The sequence below is a fragment of the Rhopilema esculentum genome, chromosome 4, assembly GCF_057945365.1.
Source record: "Rhopilema esculentum isolate cy_ngs chromosome 4, ASM5794536v1, whole genome shotgun sequence".
Classification (NCBI taxonomy): domain Eukaryota; kingdom Metazoa; phylum Cnidaria; class Scyphozoa; order Rhizostomeae; family Rhizostomatidae; genus Rhopilema; species Rhopilema esculentum.
In genome coordinates, this window is record NC_142818.1 from 10177753 (window position 1) to 10194376 (window position 16624).

At 33.6% G+C, this 16624-nt stretch overlaps 2 protein-coding genes across 2 annotated transcripts; one reads left to right on the forward strand and one right to left on the reverse strand.

Annotated features, from left to right (window-relative positions):
* The first annotated feature begins 48 nt into the window (after nucleotides 1-48).
* LOC135690544 (cytosolic iron-sulfur assembly component 2B) lies at nucleotides 49-7581 on the forward strand. Its single transcript, XM_065208131.2, has 4 exons — nucleotides 49-207; nucleotides 1455-1660; nucleotides 3337-3382; nucleotides 4415-7581. Exons 1-4 carry the CDS (start codon nucleotides 93-95, stop codon nucleotides 4510-4512), a joined length of 465 nt encoding a protein of 154 aa, XP_065064203.1. The 5' UTR covers nucleotides 49-92; the 3' UTR covers nucleotides 4513-7581.
* Nucleotides 7582-7700: 119 nt separating this feature from the next.
* Nucleotides 7701-14283, reverse strand: LOC135690537 (UDP-GalNAc:beta-1,3-N-acetylgalactosaminyltransferase 2). Its single transcript, XM_065208123.2, has 14 exons — nucleotides 13949-14283; nucleotides 13415-13553; nucleotides 13179-13291; nucleotides 12795-12874; nucleotides 12502-12600; nucleotides 12090-12179; nucleotides 11676-11786; nucleotides 11052-11154; nucleotides 10518-10716; nucleotides 9973-10051; nucleotides 9309-9358; nucleotides 8873-9032; nucleotides 8535-8591; nucleotides 7701-8366 (listed from the first exon to the last, which is right to left on the reverse strand). The coding sequence occupies exons 1-14, from the start codon at nucleotides 14040-14042 to the stop codon at nucleotides 8235-8237; spliced, it is 1506 nt and encodes a 501-aa protein (XP_065064195.2). The 5' UTR covers nucleotides 14043-14283; the 3' UTR covers nucleotides 7701-8234.
* Nucleotides 14284-16624: the final 2341 nt, after the last annotated feature.

Consider the following 16624-nt stretch of genomic DNA (forward strand, 5'->3'; position numbering starts at 1 on the left):
TCGCCTTTATACCATCTCCAGATCTCTGTATAGGAAAACCTCGAAAACATTTTTAGCAATGCTCAGAACGAGGTCAGCGATAGGGTTTCAAAATGGCGTTGCAAAACGCGAACCCCGTCATTTATGATTGTCAGAAGGACAGAGAGATAACACCAGATGAGCGGAATGACGAAGTAACAGACAAGATTGACGAAAGAGAAATATTTGATATCCTTTCTAGAGTTGTTCGGACAACATTTATGTTGTTGTGGTGAAACCGCCTCATTTAAAATGCTTGCTCAGCGGAAATAACCGAAATGTTGATTACACTTTTCTTTATAACGAAGATTTTTGTGCCATTAATGCATGTTTTATCCCAATCTTTCCATGGGATAGTCTTCTATCTTCCGTGATCCATGGTCCAAGGACAGGAAACCTTGCGCCAATCATGATATCTTAAGCTATGATTTTTAACTTCAAATTTTACTTGACATATTTATTTTACTACTATTGCTGTTTTCGAGATAATCCAAATGCCACTTAAATTACTGAGTATTCCAGCTGGTAGCCAGTTATATTGGTAATGGTTGTGTTTAACCAAAGTCCATTGACCTTTATCAAGTTGTATAGAAAATGTGTCACTTTTAAAAGTGTGCATGCCTAACTTTTTGATCTAGTGCAGCCATCCTCTTAAAGTTGTATTTTGCCTCAAATAATGTTAAGGTTTTTTAAAGAGGCTACTAAAGAAGTAGAAACAGTAATATAAAGAAATTAATCAATTGATTTTCATCAGGACTGTATAAAAATCTAATCTTAGCCAGACAGGATTTTAGAATACAAAAATATAGACTATAAAATGAAATTGATGCAGCCTCAAAGTAAAATATAGTGCTGATGAGAATCAATAAATTAAATGATATTTGTTAGCATTTAATGCACTCAGTTAAATCTAGAAGTTAGTATAGACCACAATATAAAAGCTAGTTGAAGTGTATGAGGACTTTCTTTACAGTAATGGCTATAAGCTAGATGCACATAGCTGACCCCACCAATCACAATTTACTTTCTTTTTCAAACCTACCAACTATAGTTGCTGTAAAAATAGGCTTTAGTAAACAATAAGAGGCTATAACATGTGCTTAAAAAGACAAAATAGCAGCCTAAAACAAGAAATCCTCTGACCTAGTATCAGTAAATGCAGGCAGTTATAATTCACAAGTTTAATCATAATTCATAACAAGAAGTTTGTATGTAAATGATAGATATATGTAGTAGGCTTGATACATTTTTTTAAAAGATTAGAAAGTTTGCATGAAAATTCTGGAAAACATTAAAGAGATGCTCCTGATGGTATGTGTAAGAGTAATTTTTATAGAGTTTTACTTTTTGACAGATAATTTGCATGAAATAAGGTTAACTGTTGTGTTAACAAAGGAAAATGTGAATATCAAGGTATTTCCTTGACAACTGATTACACATAATAAGGTCGATAAATGATCCAGAACACCCATTGACTCTTGAAGAATTAAATGTTGTTGATGAGTCAAACATTGAAGTTGATGATGATAACAACTATGTCAAAGTGATGTTCACCCCAACTATACCCCACTGCAGCATGGCAACATTAATTGGCCTTGCCATTAGAGTTATGCTGTTGAGATCACTGCCAGATAGATTCAAGGTTTGTCTGCATTGTCTACAAAGTTGGTTGAAGTTTTGCAGAGAATATGATATGGTGTCATGTACATTACTTAGCATTTCAATTATTGAAAAATCATCTCACAAGAATTTGGGAAGCATGTAGTTTTAAGCTGATTAACATTTGACGTCTTTGGCTTTTCTGATGCCTTTGTTACAGGCTGTTGATAAAATAAACATTCCATGAAATTTCAATGAAATGAATGTTTGTTGCCATGAAGCTATAAGGCAAGAAAAATTTATGTTTCGTTTCATTATGCATATAGAAAGAAATCAATTTACCAAATTGTTAGCTTATTTTTTAATTTAAAAGATAAATCAAGTTACTTAAGGATTATATGCAATCCAAGGGTCTTTGGTTCGAGTCTCTGACATGACCAAACACAGAAAACATTATAGTCACATGGTCATTGACTGGAGGAAGGTTTTGGTAAAAAAGAATTTTAAAGAACAATTGAGACATCTTATTTTGCATTTTTTTGCTGGGCTTTCAAAACACAAGTTGATTCTAGCGCTGAGTTGATTTGTGGTGAGAGTCACTAGGTTCTTGGGGGGAATGGGGTCAAAATCAAACTTTTAGGCCATGCTCATTTACCGCCAGAAAATACATTTGAAAAGAGAATACTGTTCCTGTTCCATGTTTTTGGAGATTTCAATTTATCTTTTGGCAGGTTTATTTCAATTTTATTATTTGACACATACTAAGAAATATTATTTTTTTAGCTCTAATGTTTTAAATGTTATTCTAGCAAAGTTTTATCGCATGCAATAATTACCATCGAGCCAAGCACATAATTTTGTTTTGATTGATAGCGTATGTCACCCCTTGTGCTCTAGCTACTCCGTAGCCAAGCTCAAATCCTTGGTGATTGCCTGAAAAGTTGGAGGAAGTTACTTCAAATAAGGCGGGTGGCAAGCTCTCTGCAATTCCAGGTATAGGAGCCACGAGGTGTGACCACATCTAGAGAAAGGATCAGGAAACTGCTAGATAAGCACAACTTCTAGTGTTTTAAAACTACCTATGGATGCTAGGTAGCATTAGACAAAATAAAAGACAAATGCTGTCAATAATAACTTGAAATTTCTACCAATCGATAAGCTTGAAAAATCTATGACACCTGCATTATAGTAAATAAGTACTAACTGAACATAATTATAAAAGCTGAAGCTTTTTTCTTTAAACCAAATTTGTTAAGAGGATTGTTATGGAGGCACATGTATATTGAAATTTGTTTTTATTGGTGTAATAATACTTCCCTAGAATTAGTTACAGAAAGCTGTAGGTTAGGATGTGAGGGTGGCTAGAATTCTGAGAGGACTTAGGGAAAATATAAAGTAATAACTAACTTAGCCTTTACTATGCTTCCATGTATACTTTCAGCAGGTAGATCTATTTTTGTTGTAAAATTTGCAATTTGTTTTTTAGAGTCACAATTTTCTAAAGAGAATTTCAAAATAAATCAAATTTAAAAGTACTGTTAAATTTGATTTGTTTTAAAATTCTAGCCTATTGCATTGAATTCTTGTCGACTTATTGATTTGTTTCCTGGCTCTCTTTCCTATTACTACTCACTGCAAGACTAACAGAATCCAGCAGAGAACCTACCCTGCGTTTTTCTTTCTTACTCATGTTTTTCTAAGCCTATTTTTTCCAAATAGGTTGATGTCCAGCTTACTCCAGGATCCCATGCCTCCGAGGCTGCAGGTAATTTTTTTTCTTTTTTTCAGTTCAGTTTCATGTAAATGTTTTAGGCTTGTATGCAAAACACTAAAAGATGGGTTGACCTAACAAAACTTAACAATGTGCCAAATTGGGCATTGATTAGTGCAGCAAAAAGAAAAACACAGTTCTTTTCAGCTGTCGGTTCTGTTATAGCATTGAAACACAAGCTCTGTTATCTGGTGGTGATTGTTGAGCTAGCCATGGATAGTTAATTAAAAATGATAATGCAAAATTTTAGGCCATTTTTAAAGGTAATTGGCATCCATTTTTGACAACTTGCAATTGACAGGAGCTGTTTTGTAAATCAGTACAGGGTGAGTACAAGTGATCAGTATCAGACCCACCAATAGCAGTCTTGTCTATCTGGGTATACCTTTTCTTTTATCATGACTCAGTGTCTTTGATATTTTTTTTAATAACATCAACAATAAATAACAATGTTATTTAAATAAATGTTACATTGTTAGCAATGACAATGTGTTTACAGATCACTCAAATAATTAAAAGTTTTTAACCCAGACTCTGCTCATCTTATTATTTTTAAAAAGGTTCTTTCAAAAGTATTACAGTTGGTGTTGCAGGATCAGTAGGCTGTTTTACGTCCTTTTATCACAACTTCATGCCTTTAATGTAACAAAAATGGAGGCAATTGAGGTGATACTTTACACAGGGCTAGCTAGTCTTGGTCTTCATGAAATCTAGAAATTATTTATAAGTAAAGATGATACTGAAATTATATGTAATAATTTTGATACTCAAAAAGTTGAAGTGTATTTAAAATTGTGGAATATAGTGACAAATGGCAAAAAACATTGCTGGGACACATTGCTTGGTGAAAAACTTTGGTTATAACAAGAAAAAGAATATATGATTATTACTAAGATCAAAACTTTAATTGTTTTTTATGCTAGTTCTGTTGTGTTGATGACAAAAAGTATGTACAAATAATTTTGCTGATGCCTATTTATCTGTTTTGTCATATCAAGTTTTATCCTGTTTTATTCTTTTAAATAGTTAACAAGCAGCTTGCTGATAAAGAGAGGGTTGCAGCAGCACTAGAGAACTCTAGCCTACTTGATGTTGTCAATCAATGTTTGACACCAAAAGGATGAACAACATGTATATAAGATGTAAGTTATGATATTTGTTAAGTAACTGTGTAGTTATGGTATTAATTTTGTTGAATAAAGCACTTTTGAATGTAGAAATATTTGAAGTTCCTATAACTCTTGTGCAAAAGGAAAAATTGTTTCTTATGTATGAATTTTCTTGGGCAGTTAGAATTGGCAGTGTTAGGCATACTCTGAAAATTCCTGTCTGTGATACTCCCTTTGAAATTAACTTTGTTCAAAGCAAGGGATTTTCTGCCATATAGGTCTAGGGGTGCTTTGTCAGGGAATGTTCAAATTTTCAGCAAACAAAGAAATTCTCTCCCAATTTGTCAGTAAATTGTCCTGGATACCCCACTAAAGCACAATAGCTAGCAACCTCCCTGACCACAACCTACCTATAAAATGTTCATAGTGAAGTATTTTTATTGTTGAAAGTATGCCAGTATTCAAGAATTACAGATTTTTAGATGTTATCTTTAAATCATCTCAAAAATTGGCATCAGTTCATATTTCAATAATCCAAAAACAAAAAATAGCCTAGCAGAAGAGATGCAAAAAAAAAGCTCATCCTTTTTCAGAAGACATGGGAGAGAAGGACAGCAGGGTATGGAAGTATTTGGTGTACAGTAGAGATCTAGTTTCAAGTTTTCTTTAGTCCTTTATTCAGTTGGTGCAATAATCCACAATCAAAAAGAAATATTTCTGGCATTAGATTTTGACATTTGTGAGTGATATGGGTGGCAAGATTTTAAACTAGGGGGAATGACTAAAGTTTGGTTAGAGATATGCTGCCTCCTAAGACACAGAAGAGATGCCTATATTTTATACTTATATTTGAAAGTTCCATGTCCCAGTTTATACCAATTTTTGAAACATTAAAAATTTTATTTGGCATCATATTTTACCAGTTTTTCAAAATATGAACAGGTCATCACAATGTTTTCTCTGTTGAAAAGTACCTTTTTCGTTCCTCTCACGAAAATTCAGCTACAAATCAACATTATTTTGCTGAAACATCATTAGTCAAAGTGGACATCAATTGCAATGCCTTAATCAAAATCCCAAAAAGATCATTGTATTTAATTCTTCTTGTAATAAAAAAATTGGTACCCTTTCAATACTGATACCCCAAATTCAAATATTTCTCATGGACTCTATCCTATGTTTCCCAGGTATCTAAGTGCCCCAAAACTTTCCAACCAAAAAATATTTGCAAATTCTTTGATTTTCCGAGAAAGCATATGTTTGTTGTTAGCAAAATAGGTGGTTGTGTTATTTCTATCAAAATCCCCACAGCTAGAGCAGGCCGCATCCCAATGAAACAAATAAACTTATGAATAGCTAGCTGCCTCTGATTGGCTGAATGGCCAAAATGTAAAAAATTCCTCCGATTGGCTAAACAAAATGTGTCATTGTTTGCGGAAAAAGTCTGCTGATTTTTAGCTCGTTTGTCTCCCAAACAAGATATTTTTCACCAGCTACAGTTTAAACTTAAAAAAAGATATGGATAAGGTAGATATGGTGACAAATCTCACATACTTGTGTATATTTTCTTTATTTGCACATGTTTTTCAAAATTGAATTTTATGACAGATTTCTAAAAAAATTCTTGAACACGGGAGGTTAGAATTGAAATCGAGAGAACAGGAGATGCTCTATGATCGGGGGACTCCCACCTGAAACAGGAGGGTTGGAACCTTTGCCCCCAGGTCGGTTTCGATTTTATGGGAGTTTTCTATGAGACCTTGGGATACCCAAACAATTTCCCAGAATTGCATGAGTGCACTGTATGCACATTTGAGTGGGCACTTAATTTTGAAGATTGTGACTCTTGAGTATAGTGTGTGTATGTTTTTCAAGGCATTTTTCCTGTTGGTATCAATTTTACTTTCAGCGAAATTCGATGATTGAAAGCTGAAATACTATTTAAAGAAAAACCTAAAAGTTTTCAAGCACTGAATTTTAAAACTTCAAGAACATTACAATCAGTTGCTGTTGTTCAAATTACTAGGGTTTGGTAAGAAAACCATATTTCTCGGGGATGCGGCTGTCGTAGAATACGTATTGGCGCCGGGGAACCCGCAAAACTGGGTTGTTCTAACACTCCATGTATTTCATCTGTTTTGATTTTAAACAAAAGATTGCATAGCTACTTCCTGTAGAGCTAGCCAAAACAAGAGATGACATTTCAATTGGTTGTTTTGCGGTTGTCTCTTTTTCAACGGAATTTCAAAGATTCCATAAACTTCTTTGAAAGGGGCCTAGAGTATGTTTACGCTACAGCATCGTCAAAGAAATCAGGAGAAAACAATATCTTGATACAGATGAGGATCATAATTTTTGTAAAGTTTAAAGAATTTACATCCATTAATCACATGCTTGCAGGGAAGTGAAATTTTTGTGGTAGGATTCTCATATGCCTGACACATGTATCGAAAACTCGATTAAAAGTGACGGTATTCATTCACAGTAACAGAGAATATCAACCTTACGTAATACCGAGCTGCAAAAAACAAGTTATGTATCAACTTTAGATATACACCGTTTCGATTATGGATAAAGTAACCTTCGCTCTAGTTAAAGCACAGGCGGCCAACAAAGCCAATGCTGAAAACAACAGACTTTCTAATTTTCTATCTGAAAATGGTGATTCAACTGGAGAGCAAGAAAGGGAAAAAGAGAAAAAGCGACTGCAAAAACTGCAACAAAAACGAGCCAAAGAAAGAGAGAAGATAAGGAAGAAATACCGTGAGAAATATAATCTTGATCAGAGCAAAGACAAAAGAATCCTAGCTCACCCTCAGAAAGACCGGTGCGGCGATTTGCGAAAATATGGATCAGAAGTTGTCGCTAAGAAAGAGCAGGAGAGCCGTTGTTCTACAATGTAACGCATTAGCTAAAGAAAAAATGTAATTCAGCCAGTCAGGCCACTGTAATTAGCTGTTTTTGTCAAGAACGACCATTTGAAAGAGGTTTTTCTTTATAACTTTTTGGTTTGGTTACAAATCAGAAACGAATGTATCTATGTCTCCAGTGGTGGCTCCAGCCTGGGATAAGTGGGGGGGGGGGGGACAAAAGGTGTGTCAGGTGTGTCAGGGAGCCGCTGGAAAAATTTGAGGCGGTGACCTCAAAAAATTTCAGACACGCACTTTAGACCGCTGGAAAACGCCCTTCAAAAAAGGTTCCTATTTCCACTGATTTTTTCATAAACAGTCTGATTCAGAGAAGATTTTAATAACTATAAAATAAGACAAAATTAGCTTTATGATAATAAGACATCAAGCTAACCAAGAAAGAAAACCCATCATATCATTAAACAAGATAAAACACCCTGAAAATCAACGAAAAGGGTTCCCAGTCTAGAAGTACGCTACTCCTTGAAATCCTTTAAATTAGATTTTCCAAATTTTTGTGAGAGTAAATTTTCTAAAAAAAAATTAAAACCTATTATTGCAGAAAGGCTGGGGGGGCTATAGCCCTTGCTAGCCAAATGGTTGTGCGGTGCCTGACATTATTCATTAGATAATTTTGTTGGTTGCAACCAGCCAATCTGCCACCATCCCTATGTATCATAAAAAGTGCAAGTGAACTTATTGAACACAGTACCACAAAGTGTTTTCTACAAATTGTCAATCAGAAACACATTGTGTTATTTGCACGAAGGGGACCATAAAATTTATGACTTTTTATAACTTAGTAAGTTACAAAAAATATATTAATTGCTAGGAAGTACATCCACAAGGATTGCTACAGTTCAAATGATTTTCATAAAGAGATGAAATTTCTTTTGGGCTATTGTTTGGCAAGCTAAGCATATTCTTGTCACAAATCTTGAAACAAGACCAGCGGTTATCCTACAAAAAGAAGATGTAACAGAAATATACACTTGTTTCTGATCCATGAGAATAAACTTATCTTAAATAATCATGATGCTTCTTTAAAAGAACGTTATATGTAGTATGCTTCATAATGTTTAATTTGAAAAATGAAAAATGTTCAAAGAATTTAAACATCCAACTTACATTTACTATCTTTGGGAGAATAGCTGATAGCCATATTGCCATAGAGACATCTTCACCCTTTAAGATCAAATACATCAATGTGTTTATATATAATATTTCATATTTCTCTATTATATAAATAATTACTTTAGTGATAGGAGAACAAGATTTGGGAAAAATACTGAGAGATAATGTGAATGAGAGATAAATGATTTGCTCTTGCTTACTCTTGCTGTTAAAAGCCTGAAAATATGCAAACAAGGATGTAGTTTATTCACAATTTTTAACATTATTTTTTTATGGAAGAACATTGCATTTAATGACAAAACATGTTGCTCCAGAGTTCAAACGGAATTTACCTGATAGCTATGTAAAAAGTTGGAATTCAAAGCAATCCAGTCAACAACATATTTTGATACAAGATTACCAGAGCCACATGCAAAGGCTGGGTACATAGAAGATGGATACTCATTCTCGGCCCACTTTCCAAATAAATCCACTGGCCAATCAAACCTAAAGCTGAACAAAAGGAAAATTTTGATAATTATTCACTCAGTGGTGCTTGAGACCAAGTTATATAAAGAACATATAGAAAGTATTTGGGAAAATGCACAAAGAACAGTAGTGGCAGAAATTATTTCAAGTTTACAGATGGAAATCAAGGTGATGATAATCTAGATCAAGTTTGAGTATAAAATGATAGTATAAAAATTTGATACAGTTTTTCCTTCAAACCCAAATTTATGTTTCCCTCTGTGAGCTGTAAACATTATATGATCAAGTATTTTGTATTACCTTCCATACCACAAGCTATCTCTGCTACTTAGATTCATTGAGGAAATTTCCTGTCAAACAATAAATATTATTAAAGGCACAATTTTGCCATATCACAATATGTTTTTTTAAACAGGATAGTAGGGAAGGGTCTTTGTTGATATCTGAAAGAAGTGGATTCTCATGGCTTGAAAATACAATAAATTTTTATATAATCTAAACACAGATGGTCAAGATAAGTAATAATTTATGGAATCAAATGTTTTGTTGGTTCCCAATACAAAATTAGTGCTGAGGAAATTGTAACTAAGGATAGTTGAGCTTTTCTTTAAATATATTTTAACTCTCAGCAGTGATTATAATCCCAGAAGTGGACAATTTGGTCTGACCCGGCACCTGGGTTGACCAGTTTTTTTCTGCGAAAGACTGCTTTATCGTTACACATAGTAACCGCCTGGTGACCAAATTTTTACTAAAAATGTCTACCCCTGTGGCCAGAGTTCATTTTGGGAGACCATAGGCCCACTGAGACCACCTTTTTACCGGAATTCTCCACCCCTGAATCCTAGGTAGCAGAGAACCTGGACCACATTTAATTGAGATCCAATATAATATGAATGTACATAATCTTATAATTTTTGAACATTTACACCAAATTGGTTCTTGAATTAAAAGGGTATTGTACCTGGAGAATTTTAGGAATATTCAGGTAACAGTCATCATCGGTTTTTATTGTAAACTGAAGTCCATTTTGAGATGATGCCCTGTAAATAAAGACAGGAAAATCCTTATTGAAAAGACAGACTAATGGATGTTAGAAGCTAGTATTTGACCTTGAAGCTGGTAAATTTTTTAAGAGACTAAAATGATTTTAATTTCGTAAAAATAAATATAAATTTGTAAGAGTGTTCTTCTAGCAGTTCATCGAACTGTCTCATCCTTGCTGCATTATGATAAAACTGATATTAGATTTATTTTTTCTTGATGTTTGGATTTCATTGTCATTTTCCTATAGCTACACTAGTTCATATATGGGTAGATGATTTTATAGATGACAGAAGTGGCATAAAATGCCAAAAAATTAAAGTTACTTTTAACCGGGCTGGATGCCACATAGACAGAACTTGTTGCCTTGTGATGCACTAAGCATGAAACTTTGAAAAGTAAATCTCATTCATCCTGTTCTACACATTAGAGCAAAATAAATTGAATAAAACTTCTCTCACTTACCATTTATAGAACATCAAAAGCTTTTTTGGTAAATTTCTATAATAATCTTTAACATCAACAATTAGGATGTCATTGTGTTTCTTTGTCTCTTCAGCTAAAAGCTGTTGGTCTCTTTGTAGCTTTTCCTCCCACAGTCTAAGCCTGTTTTTCCTTTCAGCTGCTTTTGTTGAGATATTTCTTGGCCTCAAGTCATCATCAGCTAGTTTATTATGAAATGTAAAAAGTGAACTTAATGTTGCACCAAGAATTTTCAAACAGCATTGAAAATTGAATAACTGGAAAGAATGAAGCCATCAACTTAAATTGCTACACAAAGTAAGTACTCTGTATCTGACCAGTGAAAATGCAATATATTATTATTAATAAACTACAAGTAAACAAGACTGGCTACTAGTCTTACAGCTGTCTAGTTTTAAGTGAAAATACTGCAAAGTGCCATTGCACTGGTACTTTCATGCCTCATTGCAAAGTGCCATTAACAAATTGTTAGAAGGTTTTATATATCAGGAGGCCAAATTATGAAACGATTGGTACCTTTTGGTTTAAAGACAAATGTTCCTGCAACCAAACTGCAATATGTTTTCTGCTCAACTACTTTATCTGGAAAATACCCAGATATTGGTCCATGTCTGGTTAGCTGAGAGAGTTTGGATGAGAAAGCATATTAAATCACAGAGGATGTATCAGTTATCAGTTAATATAACTGCAATCGAAATAGAGAATTGTCATGCCCCAGGATTGAAGAAAAAATATAATCTTTGTTAACAATTCCCAAGAAAAATTAATCTGATTATTGGTTTTGGTTGTGCTTAATGAACATGTTCAAACTAAATACATGTTCCAAAATAACTTTTTGTAACAATTTTATGATTTTGTAACCAAATACAACTTCTTGTTTCTATTTTACTAGTTGCATGTAATTTTTTTTCTTGATATTTAGGCCAATTTTTCAATGGAATACTGTAGACTATTAGTGCATGGTACTGTTAATACAACCAATGTAACTAGTTCATTAATACTTGGGAAACAAACAATCAATGGAAATGTTTTTTTTTCAAGATAGGTTTTTGACACAGGTTATTTGAGATAATATACCTTCTGATAATTGTTTCCTTTAGATCCTTTAGAAAACTAAAATAATTCTAGTACTTTGAATACCTTAAAAAACTTCAATAAGCCACCACCATCATTGATGTTACAAGGGCCATCAGCTTGAGCATAATGAAAATCTTGACCAAACGAATCAACCACTAAAGATCCTCTGAATTCCTATGATAAAATTTCTCATTAATATAGTATAAGTCAAAATTACATTTGGAAAATGGTAAAGAGATGTTTAACTTGCTAGGTTTACTTAAAAGACTCTTTATTTGAGCCAATTATTTAATTTTTTTACAAAGTTCTGTAAAGCAGTGCTGGTAAAATTGTTGCAAAATTGTTTCATATTTCTTACTTCTCATTCTTTTTTCTTGAAAGGTATCTTCACAAAATAAAGAGCCTAAATGAACAATGTTAAATTTTGAAAGAGTAGATAAAGAATAGAGAGAATCAAGATTTGAAAAAAATGATCACTTTTGGAAGAAGGTAGTTATCCACATCCTTAATCCAGAAACCATTTATTACTGAATCTGACTTGTTGAAGTTTGCAAAAACAACTTCTGCCTGTAAATCAACAGATGAATATTAGTTCACTGCTATTAAAAAATTACACATAAGAGGCGGGGGGCAAAATATTTTAGAGTATTTGAGTACATATTTTGTAAATAGATCATATTGTAGATTACCAAAAAAAAGCAACATATAGTGGTTACAATGTATTTTATAATAAAGGAACTGGGCATGTTACACAGAACAATGCAGAATAGCTTTGAATTTCAGAAACTGAAAAATAAAAACAGGGTTTATTTACCTTACAAACTACTCTATATAACAGGTATATATTGAGTCTCACTAAACATATAAAAATTATGAAAAAATACTAAACCTTTGTGGTTCTATCGAATAATGCAACCTTTATAGAGAATCCCTTATTGCTGGATGAAGCAGTGAACCCAAGTTTGCTAACAATGATTGGATGAAGAACCTAAAATTAAATATAAATATAAAATTGAGGGGTTATTAGATATCAAAAATTGTATTCTCTGTAAATAAGCTGTAATAACTTGATTTTGCATTATCAGGAACAGGTTATATTATTGCTGGCAAACAAGTGACCATTGTTATAAAAACTTCATCTGCATGCATGAAATTTTACATTACAGAAATTGTAGTTATTACCTCAAAGTCCAACCCAATTGGTAGATTGTCTGAAACAAATTTTGAATCTTTGTCTATTTTATAGGCAAATATATCCTGATCTGAAATGGAATAGAGTTTTTATGATTGACGCAAATGGGGCTTTATGAAGTGACATTAAAATGACATAACTGCTTTAGGGTTTTGAGTTCAAGGTGGATAAATAAAAAATGCTTCTATGATGGTTGATTTTCATTTCCCTTGTTCAATAACTATGTGTTTGAAATAGCTATTAGCTAAGCTAGTTAGAGTTTTACCAAGACAAAAGTTGAGAGGGGAAAACATGTTTAACATGATTACATAAGTTTGTTTGTTAATCAAGGTGAAAACATTGTATAAATGAAACTCCCATTCACGAGAAACTACCTTGATATGATCCAATATATGCATCCCATTTACAAGAGAACTCAGAAATTCTATCTTCAGATGGGATTTCACAACTTCTTGACCCAACAATAAACTTGTGGCTGATTTGGTATCTGCAATAAATTCATTCTCTTCAAAGAATGTCAAATGAATTTCAGTTGTGCAACAATAGTCAATTAACAAATTCACAAGAATCAGATATTGCAACAAATATACCAAAAGAAATTTCTGCAAACCTTTTTTTCAGATTGTCATTATTTTGTTGTAAAAACCTAACCCAGGTTTTACGTATCGAATTCCTTTGCTCAAAATTCTCTCTTGCAGACAAAATGCCAATTGAAATATGGTCTGCAACATCTTGATTTCCAATATGATCTAAATTGAAAACTTTAATTATTCATAATATGCCTCTTGAAGTGAAAAAAAGCCTAATTATTTTTTTAAATCTATTAATGACTCGACATGTAGATTTTTAGAAAGAAATGTCTATGATCTAGTATCTAATTAGAAATAGAAATGTATATTATCTAGTATTTAGACAGTATTGCTGGCTGGCTTATTAAATCGAATATAAATATATTTTTGCAAAGCCTGTTAAATAAATTATACATACATAATCCACTCTGACATAACAGTGCTCGATGTTTAGAGGTACAAAGCAATATATTCTTGATTTAATCAAAGAATTTAAGACCTGTTTCCTATTTCCTAGTAAGGAGACAACGTAGAGAAAAAAATATTGAATCAGGTTCGCCCAAAAACTGACTTACCAGCAATGCTCATTTTGTAAATATACGTTATAACCATTAATGATATAGAAAATACGGCCACCAAACACGGAACTAGTAATTGCACGTGTTGCATTATGATCTTTCTGTGAAAAGTTGCCTACTTCTTGGAAACAAATTGTCGATTGCATGGTCATGGAAACGGAAACATGACCAAACATAATTTGGAGTGCTTACTGCAAAGTCATCTCTTGCATATGTTAACCATAATAATGCTGTGAATTGTATAAAAATTGTACAAAATTGGCAAAATTTGTTCAACTAGAAAAACAATTCTGCCCTTTTACTTTTTTCCGAGAAATAGTGGAACGAGGTCACAGTTCAGCATGACGAGGCTAGTGGTAATTGAGGCTTGGGGAAAGTTCATAGGCCACGTGTGGAAAAAACGAATTGAAAATAGGTCATTTTACCCCTTTTAGAAATTATACATCACCTCTGGATGTTTTGTGTCTCACTTTTGTCAAGAAAATGCATATAGAAAATAAATGATGGGGTTTCTTTGTAAACAAGCACATGATATCAATGAAGGGACCTCGTCAAGCGTGGCCGATATATCATCCGATGTAAGTAACAATTTTTGACTTTCTTTAAAGTTTTAGATTTAGTAATAGCAGTATTCTCTATATCAATTGATTTTATTGAATTCAATTAGTGAGTTTTTGTTCAATGATACTGAAATGGGGTCAAAGGGTCAGTCCTCTGGTCAGGGGGTCAGGGGGTCAGGGGGCTGGGAGGGGGAAGATGTTGATATTCCCGAATCTCCCTGTGATAGGTTCAAAATCAACCTTCTGCTTCTTATCTACAATCTATAGATCCATATAATCTTGAGTGTAATCAATTACAATAAATTTCAGCTCTGTTTATATACCGACAGGCTACCGGTTTATAAAATGAAATTAACAAAGAAAGTACTAAAACATAATGTTTTTAATTAGCGATGCCAAACAAATTGTTTCTAGTGTCAAGCTGTGTCAAGGTCAACCATTTCACCAATAGGGAAAACATGTTGACGGGACCTAGAACCTCTAATGCAAATTACTATAATCTTAATTGTAAATGGCTTTGAAAAAAGCAAACATTTTACGACATACTAAAAGCTTTTTCGTCTGACACTCCTCAGAGCAAAAACGTCAAAATAAGGTTCCGAAAGAACACGATGGAAAATATATACCCAGTTGTGGATTGAAATAGGCCAATCAGAAAAACGCAAGCACAAGACCGGTATAGTTGGATGAAAGATCGGACTGCTAGATGGAAGGACGACCGGGCTCTGCCAATTATCCGAAACATGTCGTCATTATAGAGTTTCATCTAGCAGTTTTGGAGTCAATCTACATAAAAACGAAAAAGGCGCCATTGTGTAGACAAAAGGAGTTCGTTTTCTCTCTTGGACTCCATTGGTAATTTTTTTATTAGGCTCGCGGCACTGATTGGTCAACTATACCGGTCTTGTGCTTGCGTTTTTCTGATTGGCCTATTTTGATCCACAACTGGGTATATATTTTCCATCGTGTTCTTTCGGAACCTTATTCTGACGTTTTTGCTCTGAGGAGTGTCAGACGAAAAAGCTTTTAGTATGTCGTAAAATGTTTGCTTTTTTCAAAGCCATTTTCAAATTCTGTACCGCAAAAAATTAATCAAATCTTAACTGTAATGATTGACTTGTCGTGTGATTATATTAACTATCAAAAACTTTATTTCTAAAATTTTAGAAATCAGACCCCTGTGACCTGAAAGATAACCACAAATACCTTCAAATTTATTGTTCCCGCATAAGCATGGGCTATATTCCCATTACACCACTGTAAATTGGCCATCGTTCTGAGAATACGTATCAGACACGGGCGTCACCAAGGAGAGAGGGTACGGGGGCGCTGTACCCCCAACACTTTCTTCGTCGGCACATCAAGGATTTTTGCCACGCAAAAAAAGAAATTTTTCTCACCCTCTTGTACAATTGTAACCTTTTGGTGATAATTGTAATTTATTGACATTTCTGTAGCAGTTGAACTTTCAAAGCATGGTACGGAAGTATGAATTTTGAAATAGTAAAAAGTATAGCACTAAAGCATAAAAGAAGCATATAAGATTATTTATCTTATGACCATACCTTTAAAGTGTGAGCAGTATGAGACAAGCCCATTTTTTGTCGACAAGAGTCATTTCTAAACCCTTCCAAAAAACATTTTTTGGCTTCGCCCCTGACCAGGCAAAACAACAGTATATACACATATAATCCATGAGCAAAATGCATTCCTTTCACAGGCCATATCATCTCAGTCAACTTTGAACAGTCAATTTTCAACTGATTTCGCAAATCTAGAGGTATTTTAAAGTGTTCATTCCAGTGTCGTCGGAACGAAATTAATATTGAGGGGCTGCCTATTGTATTGCTCCCTATTCAGTACACATTTATGTAGGAAATATAGTACAGATTGACTTATAGTACAATTCTTGCCGGGGCCCAGCCTCCCTCGCCCTGCTTTCGACGGCCTTGCTTTCTGGTCATGGGGTCAAAATTCTAGAAATAGATGTTTTGGAAATGTCACTTTGCTACTCTATTATTGGTCCAACATTGAATACGAGTCACTAATTTGAAGAAAATTTAAAGGTATGCATTTCATACGGTGTATACTTCTTGGGGTTGGCTTCATGGAA